This window comes from Buteo buteo, chromosome Z (assembly GCF_964188355.1).
Source record: "Buteo buteo chromosome Z, bButBut1.hap1.1, whole genome shotgun sequence".
NCBI lineage: Eukaryota > Metazoa > Chordata > Aves > Accipitriformes > Accipitridae > Buteo > Buteo buteo.
In genome coordinates this window covers 25,673,609-25,697,943 of record NC_134204.1, presented here as the reverse complement: position 1 = coordinate 25,697,943, position 24,335 = coordinate 25,673,609, and the positions used below count along the sequence as shown (strand labels likewise).

Sequence of the window (24,335 nt, the reverse complement as noted above, 5' to 3'; positions counted from 1 at the left end):
GTCTCCAGTGTTCCAGAGCAGCCTGGCATATTAGCTTAAATCCAGATGGAGGTGTATCTCCACTAGTGCTCTGGGTTGTGAACTTCATGGACTCTAGCATGAGCAATTTTTCGGCTGCCTCAGCTTCATGAGCAGTCATATCTTGCAAAAGGTGGGGCAGAAGATGGGATGGTGCTTACTGTAGCTCCTTCATGCACAGGAGTCAGTCCCTGGGTGGACATATTTGCTTCACTCGGAGTTGCACTTTTTAAAAGTATAAACATGAGTTAAATGTTCGTTTGTAAGACTGGGCAAGGGTATTTTATATGTGGGCGAATATAGATACCTATCAAAAATGGCAAGATACTATGCTGATGTTACCGCTATAAACTCTTTTGAAGGGAGAATCTTGTAGAGAGTTAAACTCGTACATCAAGATATTCAAATGTAAAGATTTTTTTGACGTATGCTTGTGTTCCTTTCCAGTGTGTAAGGGGGAATGAGAATGTGTGTAAGCATTATGTAACTTGAACATGAAGCATGTTATTGAATGCTAATGTTTTCTTGAGAAATAAGCCAGCCAAGGTAAAGATCAGAGATCCAGTAAAACAGAAAAAAAGACTTTGGGGTCCCTTTTTCTGGGGTATTTTGAAATAATGGATAGTTCATTTACATTTGTTGCTCAATCAGATCCTGAATTTCTTTTCCATTTCTTAAGATGGCATGAGGCAAAGACACAGCAAGCAAATTAGGGACTAGTTTTAAAACAAGCTGAATTTTTTGCCTTCTAGGGAAGACCTACTTGAAACTAAGCTAGTTTGAAGGATGCTTTGTAATTCTGTTATATTACCGACCTCTCTTATGTGCTGAAACTGTAAGCTGTACCTTGTTCTGTTTATCTAGTTATTCCCTGAGTCCCTCTGGCAGGAAGAAAAGTACTGTTATCCCTGTTTTACAATAGGTGAATGGAGGCAGGTTGAGGCTAATGGATTTTCATGGGCTGTCTGTGGCAAAGCAGAAAAATGAGTGTAGGTATCCTGTGGCTGGTCTGATGTCTTGTTCACTGGACACTGAGTGATTACTTTGTTAAGAAATGACCTTAAACAAAAGACATTGTTCGTTATTGATAATATTGAATATTGGTATATCTTGTCAGACATTTTTATTAAATCATCCCATACCCAATTTTAAGTAATAATTGATTTGGTTTTACATGTAAAACCTTCTAATCTGGTAATAGCAATTTCTTCGATAACAAATTTTCTGTATTGCAGAAAGATGAAACCTTTTTTTTTAATTCTACATGTGGTGATCAGCAACTCACAGTGTTTAAAAAAATAAGTTGACTGACAGTATCAGAAACGTGATTAACAGTTTGCTTTAGTTAGTGTAAAAAAAATTATTCTTCTAGAAAAGTAGTTTCAGTCATGCTTTCTATTTTGTAATACTTCGCTGTCTTTTTAAGAGTCATTTTCATAGTGGTATAACCCCTAAAGCAAGTGCAGTTGGGAGTTATTTATACGTGTGTCTCTTAAACTAGGTGGTTGGGTTTTTTAATGATTAGTTGCTGTAGACTGTAACTTGCATTTTTACTAGAGCACTCATATAGAATAATATGTGGGTTTTTTCCTCCTCTTTTGCCATAAGTTTTACTACAACTGTATTTGATAAATACTACTTTTGCTACTAGTATAACTGTTGATTTATTTTTTGTTATTCAAATGATGTATGAACACTAATTAATTGTGATCAATATACAAAATGTAAATAAAATGTACTTAAGGTCAAGATTGGTAAGAAAAAGCAACATCCTCTCTAAGCTTGTAATAGTGCTAAAGATAATAGCTTACTTACTATTCTGAAAAATAATATCCCAAAGTCTAACTTTTTAGCTGCTCAGGATGCCAACCTCACTGTAGTGGAAGATTTTTCTTTCAGTTGAGTTCAGGCATTTGAACATTAAAAACAAAAAAAAATTTTGTTCTCCTTTTCAAAAACGTCTGCTGCTTCCAAACATGTACTTACTAGTCTTAGTGGACATCTGTTGTGGTAATTTCATTGCGTTTCTGTTTTGTATTGTTTGGAGGTCAGCAGCCCTTGTTCCTTTCCCACCCCCACCCCACCCTGTGTCTGTTTCCTCATGAGCTGTTGTACTGCTAATACTAAATTCATTTGTTGTGACACTTCTACAACTTTGTGGCCATGGGCAAGGAGTGACTTTCACTCTAGTACCTGTCTGATTAACTTCAGGATTAAAACTGTATATACTGTATAACACAGGAAAAGCTGTTCCCCTTTCAGATCTTTATCTGATGCATATTTGCTTTTTATGTCTGTCTGTCTCCATGTTTTTGGTGTGTTCTGTTGGATTGTAAGCTGTTAAATTCTGAGCTCTGCTAACTATGATAGTATTTTATATGCAAAGGTATATCATGTAAGAACAAGACTTGAAATTTTTCATAGCTGGAAGAATGGCCTTTTTCTCCAGAAGGTGTTGCGCAAGGTTCTGGGAAGTTTTGCTAGAATTGGCAAAAGAGGACAGGCATCCCAAACTCTTCAGTCCTACTGGTTTGCTCGCTAACCATGCTTTTTCAAAGGAAGTGCTGCTGGCTGTGAACGTGGAAATAGTATTACAGTGTATAATGCTTCTGTAGTACTGTAAAGGTTGAGTGATGCCTGATAGGACTCTTTAAAATAACAAAGGAGTGGGGTGGAAGGGGAGATACAGTAATGACTGAATAGGTCCTTAAATTTACATAGATGTATTTCTTTGAGTGTAAAGCTTGGTCTTGTGTATCTTGGGTTCATATTCCTTAAAATAAACAACATTACCGTAAAATGTAGTATCCTGGTATTACCAGGTTTTAAAAATTGTTTCTCTAGCAAGAGAAGATATGTTCTTCTCCATGTACCCCAGTCTCTCGGAAGAACCTAAAGGATGCAATGGACACCCAAACAGTATAGCAAATCTAAAACCATGTTAATTTAGTCTTGTGTAGATTCCTTTTTAAGCTGGCAATAGTAACTTCTCTTTATAGCAAACCTGACTTTTTCTCCCCCTCACTGAAGAAAAGCATACTTCAGCTTAAATGCTGCATTCTGTATTCAGTCTTTTTATATAACTTTTTTTTTATTCTTTCAGATAGGTTGGCTAGAGGAGGTGCTGCTGCAGTCTTTGAACTCATGATGTGGGAGGATGCAGGTTCATATTAGAGCCAGTGGGTTGCATATGCAATTTTAACTCTATGCTGTGGGAAAAATGTCAGGCCTTCCTTTTGGACAGTTTCTGTACCACAGTTATGGGAACTTGGTGATAAGTCCATTAGCTTCACCTACCTTATCTCAGTTCAGCTGCAGCCAGCTCAGTGCAGGCTACATTACTCAGCTTCTGTTCTTGTGGTTTCACTAGCATGTAAACAGAAGTCCAGTTCAAAGATTCTCCCATGTTAAAATTCTTTAGCAAACAGAAGGCAAGCGGTGGTCTTGGACGCTCCTGTGCAAGATCATTCTACCTGAGTTCAGGGGGAGCAACTAGTATTAAACAGAGGAGCACAAGAGAAATAGAGTCCTTTGCTTTTAAGTTGTCCTTGAACTTATAATAAGCAAATGATAGGCAACTTCTTTTATTGTGAAAAATACATGCACCTAGATTAAGGGTCTGTGTGTATATATACATACGCTCTGATTTTATTTTGACAGGAATCTTTTGATCCTACTATGCAGTTGCATCTTGTTCATCAAGCTCCATGTACCATTCCTCCTTACCTCTCAAAAAACGGATCAAGCCTTGGGGATTTGCTAATAGGCTTCTTCAAGTATTATGCCACAGAATTTGAGTAAGTAATAAGCTCATCTTAGTGTTTCAGAGTATGCAAAAATTTGATTTCTTCTATTCAACATATCAACACTTTATAACACTTGAAGAGAAAGAATAGCATTAATGCAGGAGTGGTAACTGACAGAGAGGAAATGGGTGAAAAGACTAAAGGACAACAGGAATGCTCATAAAGAGTGTCTGACATCTTTTGCTTAGCCAAGCATCCTATCCTGTAAAAGAGCTGCTGGAAGTTAGAGCTGTGTCCTTTAAAAATAGCTGGGTTTTGTTATATTACACTATTCTGTAACTGCTTAGCCATGAGTGAGAAAGATCTGTTCTTCTTAGTTGTACTGTAAGGTATTGATTGTGATGTGAATTATTTGGACCTTAATAGGGGCACTTGCCTTCACTGTCACCCCGAGTCAATGGAGGTAACTGACCAGGTGGCTCCTTACTTTGACTATAATATACACCAATATAGTCCACATCTAGTGAAGATTTCTCCCATATATAGTTGGTTCACTAACTTGTCAGTTTCCTAGAATCTGAGTTTAATTCTGGCATCTGGACTTGCTTGTAGAAGAGAAGGAGAAGCTAAAGTTGTGAGGACATCTGAGAAAACTAGATTACGAACATTTTGCCAAATTGTCACTCGAGAATTTCTTAGGGAAAGTGCTTGTCCATGTGAAATACAAATGGTTGTATTTCAGAAAGCTTAAAGATCTTCTAAAGGACTTGTTTCTGAGGCAGTTGGTTCATACGTGTTGCTGTCCTGTGTGTGTATGTCATATCCATTTCCTGGAAGGAGAACAAAATGTTTAACTGCTGGATACTCATTATAATTTTTGAATGTTCATATTTTACTTCAGTGTAAGAAGTGAACAATCATGAAATCCATAAAGGAAAACATTGCTGGTGTGTGCACCACATGTGGAATATGTAAGCTAAATCCATATGGCCTGTGGCAATTCATGAACTAATTGTCCTTTGTGCGTGCTTAAGCCTAATTCTGAGAGATTTTCACATAAAGGATTTTCCTTCAATGATCTCTGCAGATAAGGGAATGGTCTCTTGTCCTAAAAGTTTCTCCTGAGTATCTGTCCTTTCAGCTGGCAAGGTGCTGTTTGCTAAACAGGTGAATTAGAAGATACTGCTGGAGGATATCCTCAGGTTCCCAATTTGTGGGACACTAGATACATGCTTTAGTACTGGTCTGTATAACAAGCTGTTAATCTTCTCATACATGAAAGTAAATACCTTTTCCACCAAGGAAAAAATTTCAGGTTTGCTTGTGCAAATTAGCAGTGAAGATCTCATCCAAATGTAGGAAAAATACCCAATTTGACTTTTCTGGTTTGGGTGCTTGTCAACATGGTCAAGAGCAGATTTCTACATAAGTCAGTAGCTGGTCCAGGAAGACTTTTTTGTTTGCTCTTAGACGTGCAGGATATACTAGGGAGCATGAAGACTGAAAATGCTGTATTATTAGTACTTGAATTGATGGTAATCCCTGCATATTATTTTTCATGATGATCATAAATGAGGAAAAAATGTTACCTAAATTTAATCACAGAGGTACAGGGAAGCTTCTGGTTAAAACAAAGCTTGAAATAGTGGACAGTGAAGGTAATCATAGAATTGTTTAGGTTGGAAAAGACCTTTAAGATCATCAAGTCCAACCGTCAACCCAACGCCATCATGCCCACTAAACCATGTCCTGAGGTGCCATGTCTATGTGTTTTTTGAACACCTCCAGGGATGGTGACTCCACCACTTCCCTGGGCAGCCTGTTCCAATGCCTGAAAACCCTTTCGGTAAAGAAATTTTTTCTGATATCCAATCTAAACCTTCCCTGCCACAACTTGAGGCCATTTGCTCTTGTCCTATCACTAGCTACTTGACAGAAGAGACCAGCACCCACCTCACTACAACCGCCCTTCAGGCAGTTGTAGAGAGCGATAAGGTCTCCCCTCAGCCTCCTTTTCTTCAGGCTAAACAGCCCCAGCTCCCTCAGCTGCTCCTCATAAGACTTGTGCTCCAGGCCCCTCACCAACTTGGTTGCCCTTCTCTGGACACGTTCCAGCACCTCAATGTCTTTCTTGTAGTGAGGGGCCCAAAACTGAACACAGGACTCGAGGTGTGGCCTCGCCAGTGCCCAGTACAGGGGAACAACCACCTCCCTGCTCCTGCTGGCCACACTATTTCTGATACAGGCCAGGATGCCGTTGGCCTTCTTGGCCACCTGGGCACACTGCTGGCTCACATTCAGCCGGCTGTCAACCAACACCCCCAGGTCCTTTTCCACCAGGCAGCTTTCCAGCCACTCTTCCCCAAGCCTGTAGTGCTGCATGGGGTTGTTGTGACCCAAGTTCAGGACCCGGCACTCGGCCTTGTTGAACCTCATACAATTGGCCTCAGCCCATCGGTCCAGCCTGTCCAGATCCCTCTGTAGAGCCTCCCTACCCTCAAGCAGATCAACCCTGCCTCCCAACTTGGTGTCATCTGCGAACTTGCTGAGGGTGCACTCGATCCCTTCGTCCAGATCACTGATAAAGATGTTAAAGAGAACTTGCCCCAAAACTGAGCCCTGGGGAACACCACTTGTGACCAGCTGCCAAGTGGATTTACTTCCATTCACCACAACCCTCTGGGCTCGGCCATCCAGCCAGTTTTTCGCCCAGTGAAGAATGCACTTATCGAGGCCACGAGACGCCAGCCTCTCAAGGAGTATGCCATGAGAGACAGTGTCAAAGGCCTTGCTGAAGTCGAGGTAGACAACATCCACAGCCTTCCCCTCATCCACTAGGCGGGTCACCCGGTCGTAGAAGGAGATCAGGTTGGTCAAGCAGGACTGGCCTTTCATGGACCCATCCTGCCTGGGCCTGATCCCCTGGTTGTCCTACACACACCAAGTGCGCGCACTCAAGACAAATTGCTCCATAATCTTTGGCGGTTCTGAGGTCAGGCTGACAGGCCTGTAGTTCCCTGGATCCTCCCTCCGACCCTTCTTGTAAATGGGCATCACATTGGCAAGCCTCCAGTCATCTGGGACCTGCCCTGTTGACCAGGACTGATGATAAATGATGGGGGGTCGCTTGGCAAGCTCCTCTGCCAGCTCCCTCAGTACTCTTGGATGCATCCCATCTGGTCCTGTAGACTTGTGAGTGTCCAGGTGGCGTAGCAGGTCATTAGCTGCTTCCCCCCTGGATTATGGGGGCTATATTCTGCTCTCTGTCCCTGTCTTCCAGCCCAGGGAACTGACTACCCTGAGGATAACTGGTCTCGCTATTAAAGACTGAGGCAAAGACAGTTGCTGATGTCAAGGGAAGAAAAGATTTTTAAAAAACAACCAACCTAGCAAAAAAAATACCTGGCTTGTTTTTCCAGTGTTAAATGCCTATTAAGTAAAAATTTGACTGGTGATAATCTGTTAGAAAAAGCGGGGGGGGGGGGGGGAACACCACCAAAAAAAACCAAGCCTGAAACCACTAAAAAATAGCTATTAGAGTTCCATGAAAATGTTACATAGCTGAGAAGTCGTATCAGGAAATGACATGCCTAATACAGCAACCTATGTTATTTTGAACTCTTTCTGCTACAGAAATAAAACTTAGATTTACTGTTCACTTGACTATCTCTGTATCCCTGTCAAATATAAATCCTCTTTGAAGGGAGTAGGGTGTGTGTCTCGAAGATACTAAAATTCAGTATAGTTTCATAAAACCTGGTAAATGGCTGGAGAAGAGAAACCCAATTAATGCCCATGTAGGGGAAAAGGTGGGCAGAACATGGTGTTTAAACATTTGTGTGTGTGTGTGATAGCCAGCCACTGAGAACAGGTACAGTGTCACACTATCCACAGCACTTGTTATCTTTGCTTTGAGGTTGCTGATGAAAACAACGTTATAGGTGGGAATGACACTAAGAATTAAATACACACAACACGAAGACACTGTTAGTTCTGCCTTTCATGGAAGAACTAGTATTTTATTCCTGAATGTGTTGAATATTTTCATTGCTGTAATCAGTACTTTTTTTTTTCCAATGTTTGCTTTCCCTGTAAAACATTTACTAGTGGTTTTATGCACAGAAATTTTGAGTTTATATTTCAGATACTGTGACTATTAAGTTAGGTTATATTTAAATGACCTGTACTGTGCCTGTGAAATTTCGCTATTGAACTGTAATGTGTTTGAAAAGATTACTAAGGAGAATACTACTACAATTTTCATAAAAGTGACTTTTGAAGATTCCTATCTATGGTATAGGACACAACACTACCAGGTTTGATACACCCAATCTGTTTTGCTGAAAGAACAGCATGCAGTCAAGAATGATCAGATCATGTGCGAAGATCATAATTTTGGACGCAATGAGTAGTTGATGCCACCTGCCTGGAATGCTTAACTGATAACTATTTTACATGTATTGGTCAGGAAGATGAAGGCAAGATGGAGATACATTGTGTTAAACTTCCCCCTTGATCTAGCAAAGGCCACTAGGTATTTCAGTTAAAAATCTATGTTGTATTTTATTTGTAGTGAATAATATTTAAGGGTAAGATGGGCCCAAAGAGTAGAGCACAAAGGAGGAAACAAGAGTCTTGCATGCTGTGTAGCCGTGAGTAAGCTCATCTCCTTGTGCTGTATTTTTTTCCCTTATGCTTTTAATCTGCTTTGTTTATTTAGACTATAAGATGTTTCAGAAAATTGCTGATTACCATGTATTTATACAGTGCCCATTCCACAGTGCTAGTCTGGGATTTTTGGTGTCTCCATAAGAAGTAATTTTTATCCCCATTCATAACTTACCAGAAATGTGATTTGGAAATTGCTGCATATATTGGATTTACACAAGACATATAGCAAAGCTTGATTTGCTGACATGCCATAAGAGTTCAAGCCTGCATAATGTTTCTCATGATACAGCTGGCTAAAAGTATGCTTAGAATTCCATTTTAACGTTAAGTATTTCAAACTATCAAAGGTCTGCTGATCACGCAGTGAATGTGACCAAGTAAAAATGTATGGAGGTGTTCTCAAAAGAAAGTATTTGGAAACTGGTCCATGTTTACCAGGCCCTCTGAAGAGAGTGTCTGATTTCATTTCTGCAGCTGTGAGTGAAGGCAGCAGGTTTTCACTTGGCTGTCTCTTTGCAAAGTGAGACCTTGAAGCAAGGCCTTGCCACCCTGAAGTTACTGCTAGGGAACCTAGAGATTGTCCTTTGGGACTGTACTACTTATATTTATCGTTCCAAGCTATGTGGTAGTTGTTTGAGATAATTCACTGATTAAGTTGTATTTGGTGGACAGGATAAAAGATTGGGTACATATTGTGACAAAATACAGTTGCTTATGGCTTTCTTCAGGGTAGAATTCTTCAGGTAATAAAGGGATGATTTTTTATTAGTATCTTGAATTAAATATGCTTGCAATTTGTACCCACCTTAGTGTGTTTATGCAAGTGGCTTTGGCTTATAAGAACGCTCTGGAAAAGATAAGCTTTTTAATGCATCTGTAGTATATTCATACACACACCTGGAAATGCCTGCTCTTTCAGATTCTTGGCTTCTCCATGAGGAGCACGTACCTAATGTGGGCGGTGACACCAGAAATAACTGATAATTGGAATAGCTGTTTAAATGGTTATTACTAACTTACGGATTGAAAGTGTGTATGTGGAGAATATTTCCTTTGTGTTGGCAATAATGAAGTTATTGTGTGCAAGCCAAAATGGTTAAAACTGATACACAAATCATCTGCTATTGGTAATTCATTTCTAATTCAGGCTGATTTTGGTACCAAAGTGGGGTTAGTGAAGGTTTAATGAGACTATTAGATAAAATAGTTGTTTTCAAGTTTAAATAAAAAGCTGTTTAAATAGCTAGAAATGTCACTTTTTTGTTGCTTTTTGCTAAACCAGTGTATTATAAACACATTTATTTTTTGCTGAGGAATCAAGCCAAGTATAACCTAGAGAAAAAGAAGTCAAGAGAAGAATTACATGTTCGAAGTGGAACAATACTGCCTGGTTTAACCAAACACAGATCAAATACTTTGCTGCATGACTGTTATTTTTTTCCCCACTGGCCTGGCACTCTCTGATTTTTAAATAAGCTTTTAGAAAAAGCAGAAGAGTTGAACTGTCGGCTTCTGCTCTTGACCAATGTTCTGGAGCTGCAGTTTAAGCTTCTTTGATGCTCTAGTCACATGCTTTTTCTCTTTTGTCTTTTTTGTGGGGTTTTTTTGAGAAATGTATCTTAATTTCATGTTAAGCTTGTGTTGATGGTTGTTTATTAAAAAGACATGATACAAAAGTATTTGGTACTTCACAATATCTCTAATACTTGCAAAAGTAGTCTGCTATGGGAATTAAGGAGAGGGAGAGTGATCGGTTAGAATGAAAGCTTTAGTTTGCATTGAATGCTAGAAATTATCAGGACGTGTACTAATTTTCTAAAGAATATATCAAGAGAAATCTAAATATACACAGCAGTGGGTGTATAAGTAGTCTGAGGTATCCTAAACTATGCTTCATATGCTGTGTCCTGCACCTTTTTGAAATGGGCCCTATTCATATTCTTAAATAGAAGAATAATGTACTTGTTCTAATGGTTATTCAAACAGCTGGCTTTCATGAGTGGTTTTAATCATGAGTTGTACCCAAAATAATTTGTAGAATTACAGGCATAGATTTCTAGGTGGTATAAACTGTCTTATCACCACTGACTTAATGGAATTATGACAGCTGATCTGTGGCCTAGGGAACACAGAGCTCTTCCAGATTTAACTGATGAATTATAGACTGTATTTTGATTTACAGTTATATTTACAGATTTACTGCAGGTGGTTGATGCACCCAGCCAAGCTCCTCTCTCTTTGCATTATATCAAAAGATTGATTCAGTCAGGAGATCATGTCAGGTGTATATAACACCAGTACAGCTAGCAGTACACTACTTAGCTATTTCTACACCCCATTTAGTCAAGGCGTATGGTGACACGTTGGTGGTCTAGGTGTTTTGCTGATATCATAGTTCCCTTGTTTACTTAAGAGCACCTGAAAACTGGCTGGGTAGATACGAACATAAAACTTCAAGTGGTTACTTTGGCTTCCATCATGTTTGGCACGTTGTTGTGCCAAGCATCATAAGGATCATAAAGATGCTTGGCACATCATAAAGCTGCCCTGTAAACTGCCTGCTGTTCCTCTTCAGTGTCATCATTTCCTATGGTTTTGTTGTAAAAATGTGTGCAGAAAGTGGTAGAATATCTTCAAACGCATATTTGAGTTGTTGTGCTGTTTTTGCACTTATAGGAGATCTAAAATTCAGCATACACGGAGTGTTAGTGCTTTCTAACAATAGGTTTCTTGCACCAGAAATGCAGGCCTATAAGCAAGATATCTTTATATATCTTTATACTGTTTAATATTTTTTTAAATGGAATGCAGTATGTGACTTCATCTGCACTTACGCTCCTTATGTTCCTTTTCTCCCCACAGAAAACTCTGAAGGATAGATCTGAGACTATAATTTCTTTTGAAATTAGAAATAAATGTAGGTGTCCATATTCAAGTTGACATTGTTTTTTGAAAAAAAATTGTCATGAATATATGTTACTGATAGATGTGATGTTTTTGCAGACGTTTTGGTAAATAAACTTCTGTTTGTGGACAATTCTCTTGTTTCCTACCCATCATTCCTTACTCTTATATAGTGAATTATGAAGATTAGACTGTTAGACTAAATTATTCGTTATTATAAAGTACTGTGTTATTCAGGCTTATGACATAGCAATCTGACAATCTTTTACTGTAAACTGACATTACTAATTTAGAATCAAGAGTTAAAAGTTCTGCACATTGTTTTCTTTTTCCCTAGTTGGAGCCATCAGATGATTTCCATTCGTGAGGCCAAAGCTATTCCAAGACCTGATGGTATTGAATGGAGAAACAAATTTATTTGTGTAGAAGGTAAAATGTGAAGCCGCATTACCATTTTTAACTGTTAAGAGACTAAATACATAAATCTGTCAATTAGACTTTACCTTGGTAGTGTTTTAATAGTCCACATGCATAATACATTTATGTAGAAAATTAAATTTAACCAATGTAAATAGTTTTGGAAACAGTCCCGCCAAAAACATTTGAGAAGGAAGCTTTAAGTTCTATAGTGTTTAAAAATAGTTCTGACCTTTTCTTCAAGAGCACTCATTGCCCTGTTACTGTTGGAACAGAGATTAGGACTTTGACAAGGAATGGCCTTTATGACCAGTAGTGTGTGTTTTCCTGCTCTGTAAAAGTAGTCGTCAGTTTTGCCAAGATTGAGCTTTTGAAAAAACACAGCAGGCACATATTGAGATTACTCTCTTAAGAATATTCTTTGTTCTAGAAATGCTCTGATGTCCCAAGTCCTAGCAATGACTAGATCATGCATATGTTCATCCCCTTGTGGCTACTATTTTTGGCTGGCTTGTGAATGTACAGTTTCTGCAGAGACTGTATGAAGGCCTCCAGAACCAGAGGGTAAACCCAGGCTAACTTTTGGAGTTGCAGTTCTGAGCCTTCTTGGTGCAGGCTGAACTGGACAGTAGTGCTATACGGGGTACCTGCTTCATGTGCTCTTGATGCTTTTCGGCTGCTGTGGGGGACCTACATGGAGAAGATGAACAGTTAGCATGTGTAGGAGACGAAGCTTGGATGAGGGAAAGAGAAGAAATAGACCAAGAGAAGTATTGAGATGTTAGAAGAATGAAAAGAGAAGCAGGGAAGGGACTGAGAGGTGCTGTGTAACTGGAAACAGTTAACACAGAGAGATAAGAAAGGGGAGTGAGAATCAGAATGCAGTAGGTGAAGGGGAATTGGCTGGGCAAGGCACTGTGGATAAGGAACCAAAGTGGAATGGGGGCAGAATCAGAAGTATGTGGTTTAGGACACTGGGGTGAAGAGGGAAGGTTTGAAATGGGAGAGGTGGCCTGGGCCCAGGCTGTAAATAAATGGTGGCTATTAGGATCAGGATATCCAGGGTTGAAGTTTTAGGATAAAAGAGGAATAGAACTTGGATGGGAGCCCAAATGGTATGGAAAGAGTTGTCAGACTGGGAAAATTTTGCTGGGGCAGGAGGGGAATAAGGCAGAAGTCCTGTAGCTGGACAGACATTCCTCAACATTGTTGGGGATGGGAGCACACCCATGTGTGTATGTATGTGATTTCCTGCATTTGTGCTGCTCTGTGCAGAGAATAATTACCTACTGGTGAAGTTACTTATTTTGTTGCCCAGAGCGTACCAGCTTGACTATAATCATATGGATTGCAATGTGAAGCCACATGACGGGATTCCTTTCATTTGACTTTTGGGGTGAAAAATCAACTACCAGTCATAGGGGAAAAAGTACACTGAAAGACGACTGCATGCTTGACTCTACAGTCTCAGAGTTGAGAAATGTGAGAATTAAGAGTATCTGCACAGCTGAAATGATTCTGGATAGTGTCTGCAGACATTGCCAAGGCTCTGGTCTGAATGTGGGAGGTGGGAATGCTGGGCAGCTGTGTCTGCTGCTGTCACATGATGCTGATCTGCTGTGTTGCTGGGGAGCTGTGTGTTTCAAGCGCTCAGTTTTTTTTATGATGTTACAAAGTGGTTGAATAATTAGGTTTTCTTTCTGTCAGGTTGGAAAATAGAGTTGCAGCATACAGAGTAGGCACTTCAGAATTTGTATTAAATGGACATGGTTACATACAACTTTTTCCTTACTAGTGCATTTTGCATTTGAACTACTAAAAAAGCAAAATTATCTGTAGGTGACACGTCTTATCCCTTCCCGTTACAATGTACTTCAAGCCTTTATTAAGAGTGGGTTTTAGCCTCACAGACCAAGTTTTTACCTCTAAAATGGAAGGGAAAAATTAAATTTCTTATTTCAACTCAAAGTAGGCTTCATGTTTATAACAGCTGTTAAGCTGGACTAGTTTAACAAAGTATGTAGATAAACTTCAGTGTTCTTTGAGCTTTTAAAAGGTAGCTAAACATGTCAACATATTGTGGTTTCCAAGTCTTTGTCAGATTTTCCAGTTAGCAGACTAAAATTTCAGTAATCGGTATTAGTGCATATATTTTTAAATATTTTAAATATATTTGATAGATTACACAAGTCTATGCCTGCAAGTTGCCATATTCTGCATGTAGCACTGTATTTAGGCTCACTTACTCAAAGAAAATTTTGTGTTCTGTTTTAATTTTTATTGGCCTTGAGACTGATTCTCATTTGTGTTTCTGTTGTTAGAGAAACAAATATATTAGAGATGCTCTTTTCAGACAGTCAGGCTATTACCATTACAAGGATACAGAGAACACTGGGTTGAGCTGATGTTTGTGAACATTGCTTGGCAGAATCTCTAAACTGCTAGTGACTATTCTGGTTTCAGTTTAAATATTGTCTATATCAAATAATATCATATACTCTCCTATTGAAAAAGACACAGTTTGGAAAAGCTAGAAACATGGCAATTTTGTGAGACAAATTCATAGTCATTTAGGGAAACTGGATCAGAAGCTCTCTAAGCTGCAGCTGATTCATGCATGTACTTTTAAATCTCTCAGATCCACATGTTAAAAATAATTCTAAAAATAATTCCTTAGGGCTTGGTTTGCAGCAGTTCTGAAGTTTCATGATTTCTTGTATTTTCATTTGGAAAGACGATACCCTTTAGCCTTTCCCTCAAGCATCCATGTTGAAGTTGTATTTTTTTTTTCTTTTAATATTCTCATTTCTTTGTGTGTGAACAAAATAACTTATGATGGACTCTCACTGTCTTGATGGTTAGAAAATGTAGTGGTGTAAATAGTACCTGATTGCAAAATTAGTCTTGCTGCACTCCAGGGAATGAGTTTGTCTTTTGTCAGTCAGTAAATATGCAGGAAGAATAAAAGGAAGATGTGAGTCAGCTTTTGTGACTAGAGTACCTTTTTTCTCGCTGACAGTTTCAGAAGATTGCACAGCTTTGCTCTTGTTGCTTTAAAAAAATATGTATCTATTGATTCAACAAAGTACATGAAGGTCCTAGCATTAAAGAAACAGTTAATGTCACATTTAAGACACGCAAAAGAAATGCTGTACTGCTTCACATTGTAAGGGACATGGAATTCTTGGTGGCAGTAGGTCACTGTGTCAAATTATGTGACTGACTTTAGAGAATTATGTACCTTTTTTATCTGATAGTTTTTTGTTCCAATCTAAATGTATGATACGTTCTAAAGTAAAATACATTTGGCTGTAAAGTCCACTGAAAACTTCATAGGTAGTTTGAAGAGAAACCTTTTAGAAACCTGCCAAATACAACATTGATGCATGAAACAATTTCTTTATGAATTTAAATAGCTTGCAGAAATAAAAACCCAGTGCCATGGAGCATGTTCAACATTTGAAGTCCCACTCTCCATAATAGCATAAGCCCTTCTGATGTCTAATACTTTATTTTACTATATGTCCCTATTTGAATAAAAGCAATTCATAACCAACTTAACAAAAAAGCTACCTGATCTAGCAAAAACTTCTGTGGTTCTGTGGCCCTTAAGGACTTTCATACATTCTGCCAGTGTGAATATACCATGTTACTTAAGCAGTTAAGGAAAAAAAGACTTTAAAATCTGTTTTGTAGTGCATCATAATGCATAGTCTCTGCATCATGATTTTTTAGTATCTATCTCTTTAATGTTGGCAACCCTATCAGTAGCAAGGAGTACTTTTTTAATCCCTCAATATTTTTTTTTTTTTAAAAAAAGGTTCCAAAGTATTAATTATGTTAGCAAAAAAAAAAAAAAACACCAACCAGGGAAGACATCACATGAATTTGTAGTCTGTTAGATGGTGGAAGCCCAAAATTAACTTATGAGTAGATATTGTTTAATAGGTATGAACTGATAAAGTATATTTTTACAGCAGTTGACGCATCTTCCATAAAAAGTGATCGTAAATACTTTACTGTACTCCTTGTATTTCACTGAGAAGCTGTTGAATGAATCTAAAGTGAACAGTTCCAAGAGGCACATGTGTAGTAAGTTTCAAAACATTTTTATATGCAAAATCATGTTCTGATATCACAGACTGTTAAGCAGTAACAATTACTGATGCATAAATTCAGCACAATCATAGTGTGCTTCAACAGTTATAATAACCTGACTTTATTATGGATTACGTACCATTACAGCATTCAGGGTTTGGGGCTGCCTTTTTTTCTTTTTTTTTTTTTGATGAATGTTACATAGAAATAAAGATTGAGAAGCAAAGTGGAATCAGCCACTCAAAACACTCTTGGGAAGCAATGATACATTGACCCTTCTGGGTTTTGTCTGATTACTTGCTCAGTGAAGACAGCCTAGCTCTAGGGGTTTTTTTAACACTTTTAATGTTTGTGTTTGATCTTGCAGAGCCCTTTGATAGGACAAACACTGCTAGAGCTGTACATGAGAAACACAAGTTTGATATTATCAAAGGTGAAATTCTGAAGGTAAAAAGTGCATCTCATTTAATATTTCCGGTCACTTTGGCTTTCAAGATAGTCATACAAATGCTAGTCATTGACCTGCCTATTTCTGATGTTTGTGTTATGAATATTTTTATGCTTTGTACTATAGGAATAACAGAAATGTGTTGTCAGAAAATCTTATGGAAAATTATTTAGTAAGATTATTTATTAATGTCTGCCATTAAGCATCAGGCTTATGTTGAAATGGGTACTTGAAATAGTAAAACCTTTGTCTTTAGATTTTCTTGTGTGTGTAAAATTCTAATGATCGTTAATAGCTTTAGAATTACAACTTTATCTTCATTATTTCTTCCTACCTGAATTTGACTGGTCACAAACAATGTTTTATACTTCTTAGTATCCCTTTTTTATAAATATCACCACCAATGGTTATCTGTTGGTTTCTGACAACTGAATTAAATTGATGCATACTTCAGGGAGACCACACTCATGATTTTAGAACATAAGTAGCTCAGACTGGAGCTTTCACTGTTCCAGTCAGTGGAGGAGGCAAGGACACTTTTTGAAGAAAGCAAAGATTTAGGCCTCGGTTAAATATCTTTCTTCTAAAAATACTTGCTACCAATACTCTTTTACATTTGTCTCCTATCATAGGCATTGCATTTGGAATCACAGCTCAAATTCTAGTTTTCTGAGATCTCTGAGTATTCATAATGTAGTTATGCCTAGGAATTAGTGCACAGAACTCACTTTCAGCTTTAACCAGACAGAATCCCCTGTTACACTGTCACTGGAGGCTCCTGTTTACTCCAGTTAATCACGTCCTTAAATACTTTGAGGGCTTCTCCAGCAAAAAGGAAAACAGTACCAGATACTTGTAATAGAACAACTGCTATAAGGTGTTGCCTTAGTCAGAAAAGAATAATGTTTTTGCTTTGTAATTCTGTTCAGAAATGCAAGTTTCCTTCTATTTAACCATGTTAGCATACAAAATACTGAACTGTTAACATACTTTTACATAAAATACTTGATTTTGTGAATCTGATAAAGCAGTGCTTTACAGAGGAGCTTGGGCTCTGTCACTGTTCTGTGAAATCAGAGTGAAATTCTCTGGAAATAGTTTTCAGTTAAAAAATTGGCTTCAAACCTGTGTGGTGGTCAGAAAAATGCAAAAGCAGTTGTTTCATCCTAGCTGTCTGGAAGCCTATATTATATATCTTGCACTTTTTTTAAGAAGCCTAACAAATCTGTTTGTCTCATTGCCCTTGAGACGTTATTCTTCCTGTGGTTTTTATTACACATTGTGGTTTACATGAATTCTGTGTAAAGACAGGAGGGTCTCTGCAGTTATTTGTAGGTTCATGACCTGACAGATGTGTCTTGGAATTCACACTAGAATACAGAAGAAAATTGAAATAACCTATTTTAAAGACACAATTAAGTCTGGAAATGTCAGAGTATAACATATTCTATTAGGAATTTTGACATGTGTGAATTTGAGACAATTATTTTGCAGTCAGAATATCAAATGTAATGCTTAAATAATGTTAACATCTCAGTCTCCACAAATACGGTCTCTTCAAAGCCTGCACCTTCCTCAGTAGTTCATTGCATTTTGTATACCTTTTGGATTTTTTTCTTCCCCTAACACCCAAATCCACCCCCCTCTCTTTTCAAGAAGGGTAAAAATACTGACCTTATTTTTGTGTATCTATGAGGCTTACTGCTTACAGTGGTATTTAAGTATTAATGGTAAAGATGATTTAGCCTTTTAAAACCTTGTATTTTTTCCCCAGTCTTGGCAGGTATTACGAGACAAGAAGGACCTGAATTGCATACTACCTTTAAGAATGACCGTACAGAAAAGATAACCAGCTTCTTTCACTTTCTTCTTCTTACTGGATCTTGCTGAAATAAAGAGTATCAAAATCAAGAGGCAGTTACCCCATGGTTTTTTATTACATGTTTTTCTCTGTAAACTTTTGTTAAGGAAATGTTTATAAGAAAGATTGCATATTTTATTATCAACATTTGTTAATACAGCTGTTCATTCAAAGATGTTTTCTGAAAATGTTTGCATTGTTGACTTCTAGAAGAAACTCAAACGGCAAACCACAAGAATAAATCCATTTGAAGGAAGTATGGGAATATACCAACTTGTTGGTTCCATAATCTGTGTAATCATTAATTCAGGCACACTTAACCATGAAATGAAGACATTCAGAGCTAAACAATATGCAAGCCTGACTATATCCTTAAGGCATTGTGCACAGTATCCACTTCTTGATGAACAGACAGCCCATGCTTTACATCTGCTTAATTGCAGTAAGCACTTTTGTTCAACTTTCCAGTTTTATTTCTCTTACATGGAATAACAAGCAACAATTTATGAAAATTAAGCTAGTTTATGGTTGGTAGTGTTCTGGATATCAAGAACAGTAATCTAAACTGGAATTTCCAAGTAACAGTTCTACTACAAAGAAGTTGGAATAAAAAAGGACAAATCAATATAGATAAATACTTCATAGTCACACAGAGTAGGCAAGATACTTTTCAGTGCTTCCTTCTACATATTTGAAGTAGTAGTGATACCTGCTTTGGGGAAAACAAACAAACAAACCCCATACCAAAACACCCCACAACACTACCACTGCCACAATAAGGTGGGCTTTTGTTTTGATTTTGTGTAAATGTTTGTAAATTGGTCACCTACTGTAAATTGAATTTAAATAAGTAATCTTGAAAATTTAGCTTTTCCAAAAAAGTTGTGTACCCTCTTCTAGACTTATTGTAGCACACTTTGTGCCTCTCATATATTTGTTATTGAATACCAATAACATTGTTAAAATTGTACTTACCATTGATGTCAAGTTCACATTTTCATTTTAAGTCTAATATTTTGTATGGTGCTTAGTGGAATAAAGTTTGTATATGGAAGATACAGCTTATTTTTCCACTTTATTTTGTACTGCATATTTAAAATATTTCCTGTAATTAAGTAGAAAATGAAATGCCCTGTAAAGGTAAAATGCCTGTTGCAAATCATAAACTTCTGTATGGCTATTCTGTGCTGTGTCTCTGTACAGGTAAAAGTTTCATCTATTGCTGTATCTAACGAGATTGTGAAAACCATTATAACTGTGTGAAATAACAAGCACTATCTCTTGCAAACTTCTGAGCTCTAATTTATTTCAAGTTCTACAATTTAGAAGTTCTAGAAACTGTAAATTATTTGCCTGCTGTGAGGTTACTTACTACACAGTTCATCATCTAGTCTACGTAAGATTTTGACTTGCTTCTTAAAGCAGCTTCTTTCTGCAATTTAAACAGTCTTTCAGTTTTAATCTGACTCTCACAATCCACTAAAATGTTTTCCCTCCATGCGTGTGTTCCCCCTCACCGCCCTTCCTCTTTATAAGATGGTGGACTTGGCCTCAGTGAAACATTCACTTTGACCTGCTTTATGTAAAATGGAAGCACAAGTTTTTTGTACAGGGTGATGTCTGGATTCAAAGATGCTTTACAAGCCCTAGGTGGATTTTGGGGGGAGGAGAGGGCTGCTCTTTTTTTGAAAAAGGTGCTATCTCTTCATCTAGAGAGTTTAAAACTTTCACAATGTAGCCTAACTAAGAAGGGACATACATGTTCAAACTTGGCAAAATGTATTTCAAGTGAGCTGGATGTGAGGCACAAGACTTTGTGTCTGCCTCTTCCGAGTTTGCATTACATCACCTAATGTGGCAGCATCTCTCACACCTTAGATTACTGCTTTATGTTTGAAACCACTTCTTCCTAACTGTTTTAAAATGGACAGTTAAATTGTGGTACCTCCATGCAACTCCGTAAAAAGTGACCCACCAGGTCAGTGATCTTTTTAATACAAATCAAGATCTGTAACCACACTGGCCTGTGTCTTTCAAAAGAATCCTTTTGCCTTTCTTAATTTTATGTACTTTTGACAAGCTACATTTATAATCAGAAATATGAAGTCTAGATGGTAGTTTTCCCCAGTTGTTTGGGGACAAGCCTGTTTGTTGCAGCCTCTCTAACAACAGAAAACTCCCCAGTAATTTCCTGTGTTAGATAAGCAAGGTGCAAGGTGGTGTAACTTGATTTAGTTTACAGCAAAAGAAGCTAGTGGGTGACCTGGCGGGAGCATGGGAAGTGGCAGTGCTCTCACATGTTAACAAATTTCAGCAGATGTCACATTATATTATTCTCCTGTCAAGGCAAACAAGAGCAGAACCACTTTCTGTGAGTGGGCATAATGATACTGGTTAAATGGTGGGCTGTAGCTTTCATCAGAAAACTCCAGATAAAATAGAACAAAATAAATGGTTTGGGGACAGTGAGTAGGATCTGAACTTTAACTAACTTTGGATGCAGTTCTGCATAGTCTGAAGTTGTTCACAGGTTTAATGACCTGGATTTTCATCTACTCTGAGCAGGTATCCAGAGCAAGAAATCCACCAATGGCTATCATAAATCTTAGTGGTTAGCATGAAGTTTTCCCTTCTCCTCAACTTCAAAATAAAAACCTTCACACACCTATCCCTTAGTCTACACCCCACCAGGAATAGTTTTTCTGGGACACCTTTGGTAAAATGTGTTTTTCATGGCTGACCGAGGGAAGTTTCAGCATGTGTGCAAGATGCTAACTTCTCTGAGGCTTCTTACTGCCTTGAAATAAAAATGTTTTAGTTCAGCTCTGTTATTTTAGGACTAGTTTTGACTACTGATTTTGGCACTGGGTTTGCCTGTCATTTCTCACCTATAATGTCAGAAACTACTGGTGTGTCTCATTTGGGATTTTAGGAACTCTCTTTAGTCCTCTAGCAGTGCTTTTAATTAACAGGCTCAGAGGTGTACTGGTGGACTGAACTATTGCAAGAGCTTCCCATTCAGTAATAGTAGTGCCAGAACTGGCATAGGCTGTCTACTGTGAAACTTGGAAGTTTCTCTTCTAGCTCTCTTGCTCTCACTTCTAAAATGTGTAAGTGTTCTCCCTGTACCTTAAGGTGTTCTGACAGTATGGGAGGTTATTTTTAAGAAATCCTTTACAAAGAATTCAATATAAACCAGTTTTAAAACTCAAATTGAAAGGTGACATGGTTATTTGGAGAAATGGGCAGCCACGATAAATGGATGTAAGACAATTTGTAGGTAACCTGAAGTTAGTGTTTATGAATACCATCCCAAATGCTTATTTGGAACCAATGCTTTGCTTGAACTTGGGTCACTGGACTCAATTCACAGTATACTTGGTGTTAAATTTAAGTTCATCAGAGAATGTCACTCTTAATTTAATGGACTCTACTTGCTCTGGGTTCTCTCACATGTATTTTGTAGTGTTTGTTTTTGTTACGTTTGCCTTGTTTTCTCTCATACTTGTGTGTTTTATTAGAAATCATTCCCTCATTGGTTTTACAGAGTATGACACTTGTAGGAAGAGTGTGAAAGAATATGCTATTTTGGTCAACTTACAGGTCAAATTAAGTTGTGAGAAGTATAGAAGGGAGAGCACTAAATCTGGAAATAATTTGAAGGGATTCTGGTAAAAGGGTACTCACCTTCCTCTTGCCGAGCTAAAGACTGAATCAAAACTTGTGCAATATATATATGCTTTGTATATAAGCATTTCTAGAAGATTGTAATGCTCTTGCCTTCAATGTGTAAAGAATATGAAGTCCTCTACCTTAAATTTCATTGTGCTGTGTACACTGTTTCTGTGCTCATGATAAAATCTGGAGTTTAAGTTAGTATCTGCTTCAAGAACAATTTTTTGAGGAATTATGTTCTGGCCTTGTAAATTGTGTACCTCAGTCAAGAGAGCAGATAGGTTTTATCTGTATGTAACCTTTGGGAAATATTTTACTTCAAGTGAATCTGTCGGTAGAATTTTAAGTTAGCATTGCAGAGAGAGCTTGTACTCAGAAATACCTGCTTGGGTGTTTCTGTACTTGTAACACAAGGAAGAGTTCGCTGACTGATTTATAACCAGCTATTTATTGGGGGGGGGAGAAAGAAAAAATGGGATTGGAGTTATACGGTGCATATAGTGTTTTATACCTGAAATAACTTGGAATTTCTTTATTTAGAATCAGAGTTTCGGTGCTTCACCCCCTCTTCTAAAAAATTATTTTTTTTAAAGTCATTATTTTGGCTAGTACAGGTTGGAAATATTTCCATTTTGTCTGTGAAAAGCACTGCGTTTTGTGTGAAATGCAGAATAATAAAGGGTAAATGTGGCTTAACCTAAATCCTACATGGTATTGTAGTTTGTCCTTGCTTTAAATTAAAATCAGTTAAAGTCCACTCAAAGAAGAAATTTGAAATTACCTGTGATTTAAGACATTTACAAATTTGGGGGTTCAAATCTATTGCCTGTGTGTTGTTAAAAGCTACAGTGCATCTGATCACTCTTAGGGTATGGTATTAATTATTAAAGATGTGTGTCCTAGGCTCATCCACTAGAAACTGTACTTGACCTCTCTAGCTCAAATGTGAGGCACTCTGGGTGTGCTCAGGTTGCTTTTGAACGTACTAAATGCACTTTTTCTGGGGGCCACAAGGAAACTCTCCTTCCTCTTCATCTGTGCCGTCCACCCCAAATTCGCCAGAGGTGGCTTGGGAAGGTGTGCTGGGGCCCCAGCCCCTTCCTCCCCGCTGCTGCCTGGCTGCCCCGTCTCCACTGCAGAAACACCTTGTCGGCACTGGTGGGCGGGTGAAGGGGGCGAGCAGCTGGATGGGTGGATGGGTGGCTGTCGGGTTTTGCCACGTGTCCTGGCACCCGATTGGGTTGGTGCTAGGACCCAGGGTAGGACCAGCAGCAGCTCGGCGCTGTAACTTCACTGCCTTCTATTTAAAGACTGCCCTGAGTCAGGAGAAGCGAGAGCTGCTGGGGATGACAGTTGGTTCAGGCAACCCTGAGGAGGACAGGGTCGGAGGTAAAAATCACCGGCGAGGGCCTGAGCTGGGAAGGGCATGGAGGGTTACCGCGGCGCCGAGTGTGACAGGGTGTCTGAGACCTCGTCCTTCATAGAGGATGAAGAAGAAGAGGAAGAAGAGGAGGAGGAGGAAGAAGAGGAGGAGGAGGAAGAAGAGGAGGAGGAGGCTGTGGACCCAGAGGAAGCGGAGGAGCTGACTAACAGGTACTGTCTCTCCAGGGACTTGCAGCCCTGGGGGGAGCTGACAGCTCCATCCCAATACACCAGCCCAGGGGGATACCAGGACTGGGGGCCCATGCTGGTTTTAGTGCCTTTCCCCCTTTCCTTCCCCAACTACTGCAGCTAAAAAGTGGGGGGGGGCTGTTAAAGGGGGGGGGATGGGGGGATGGGTATGGCTGTAATTAAGTTTTGTGCAGTAAGCGCCTGCCCTGAGTTCCCTGAAAGCTTTTCTATTTAAAGATCTGGTGTGCCAGCTCAAGTGGCATCTCCCTCTGCACCTCCCTCTCTGTCTGACTCTGTCACATATTGATCTTAAATGTTCTGCAGATTTGCTTGTCAGGGAGAAGATAGTCAAAAATTATAATGGCACACTGAAATTTGTTCCTTTTTATGGCCTTTTCTTCCTTCCCATTTGTCCCTCCCTCTTTAGTCTCTTCTTCCCCCAAAAAGGAAAAACTTGTTGTACGTGCTCGCCACCACCAGTCACGATTTGTGTGGCTGATTTTTGGGGTGGAATGAGGAACACTTTATCGCTTTGATTTTTTTTTTTTAATATCTTTTTTTTTTCTTAATAACTCCCGTACAGAAACTGTTTGTTGTCCTAACACTGCTCTCCTACTGTCAGGAGAATAACGAGCAAGACAGTGGCCCGGTGCCCAGCACATGGCCTTGGTCTTGCGCAGGATGCAGAGGCGTCTGCAACCCGATCTGTGCAGCCGGACTCCTCTGGCTGTGCCAGCGCTTTCAAAAAGCCAGTGTCTTTCCAAAAGAGACTGTGAGGCCTGAGAGCCTCCCAGCGCATATCGGGTTGCAAGATTTCTTCCTTGTCTTGAGTAAAGCCTATCAGGTTTGGGAGAATACTGTAGGAATAACCAAAGACATCAATGTG

General features: G+C 38.8%; 2 protein-coding genes across 6 annotated transcripts in view; both read left to right on the top strand.

The window, feature by feature from the left end:
- Positions 1-18,871, top strand: part of TENT2 (terminal nucleotidyltransferase 2) — a 44,990-nt gene extending 26,119 nt beyond the window's left edge. For all 5 annotated transcript variants that reach the window (XM_075019872.1, XM_075019870.1, XM_075019871.1 and 2 more), the window contains 4 exons: positions 3,679-3,815; positions 11,677-11,768; positions 16,222-16,301; positions 18,077-18,871. In XM_075019872.1, coding sequence (XP_074875973.1) covers positions 3,679-3,815; positions 11,677-11,768; positions 16,222-16,301; positions 18,077-18,151 — 384 coding nt within the window. In that variant the 3' untranslated portion in view covers positions 18,152-18,871. The remainder of the gene's footprint in view (positions 1-3,678; positions 3,816-11,676; positions 11,769-16,221; positions 16,302-18,076) is intronic.
- Positions 18,872-23,171: 4,300 nt separating this feature from the next.
- CMYA5 (cardiomyopathy associated 5) overlaps positions 23,172-24,335 on the top strand; it is a 48,520-nt gene continuing 47,356 nt past the window's right edge. The window contains exon 1 of the mRNA XM_075020690.1: positions 23,172-23,431. Within this exon, the coding sequence (XP_074876791.1) occupies positions 23,265-23,431 (167 nt within the window). The 5' untranslated portion in view covers positions 23,172-23,264. The remainder of the gene's footprint in view (positions 23,432-24,335) is intronic.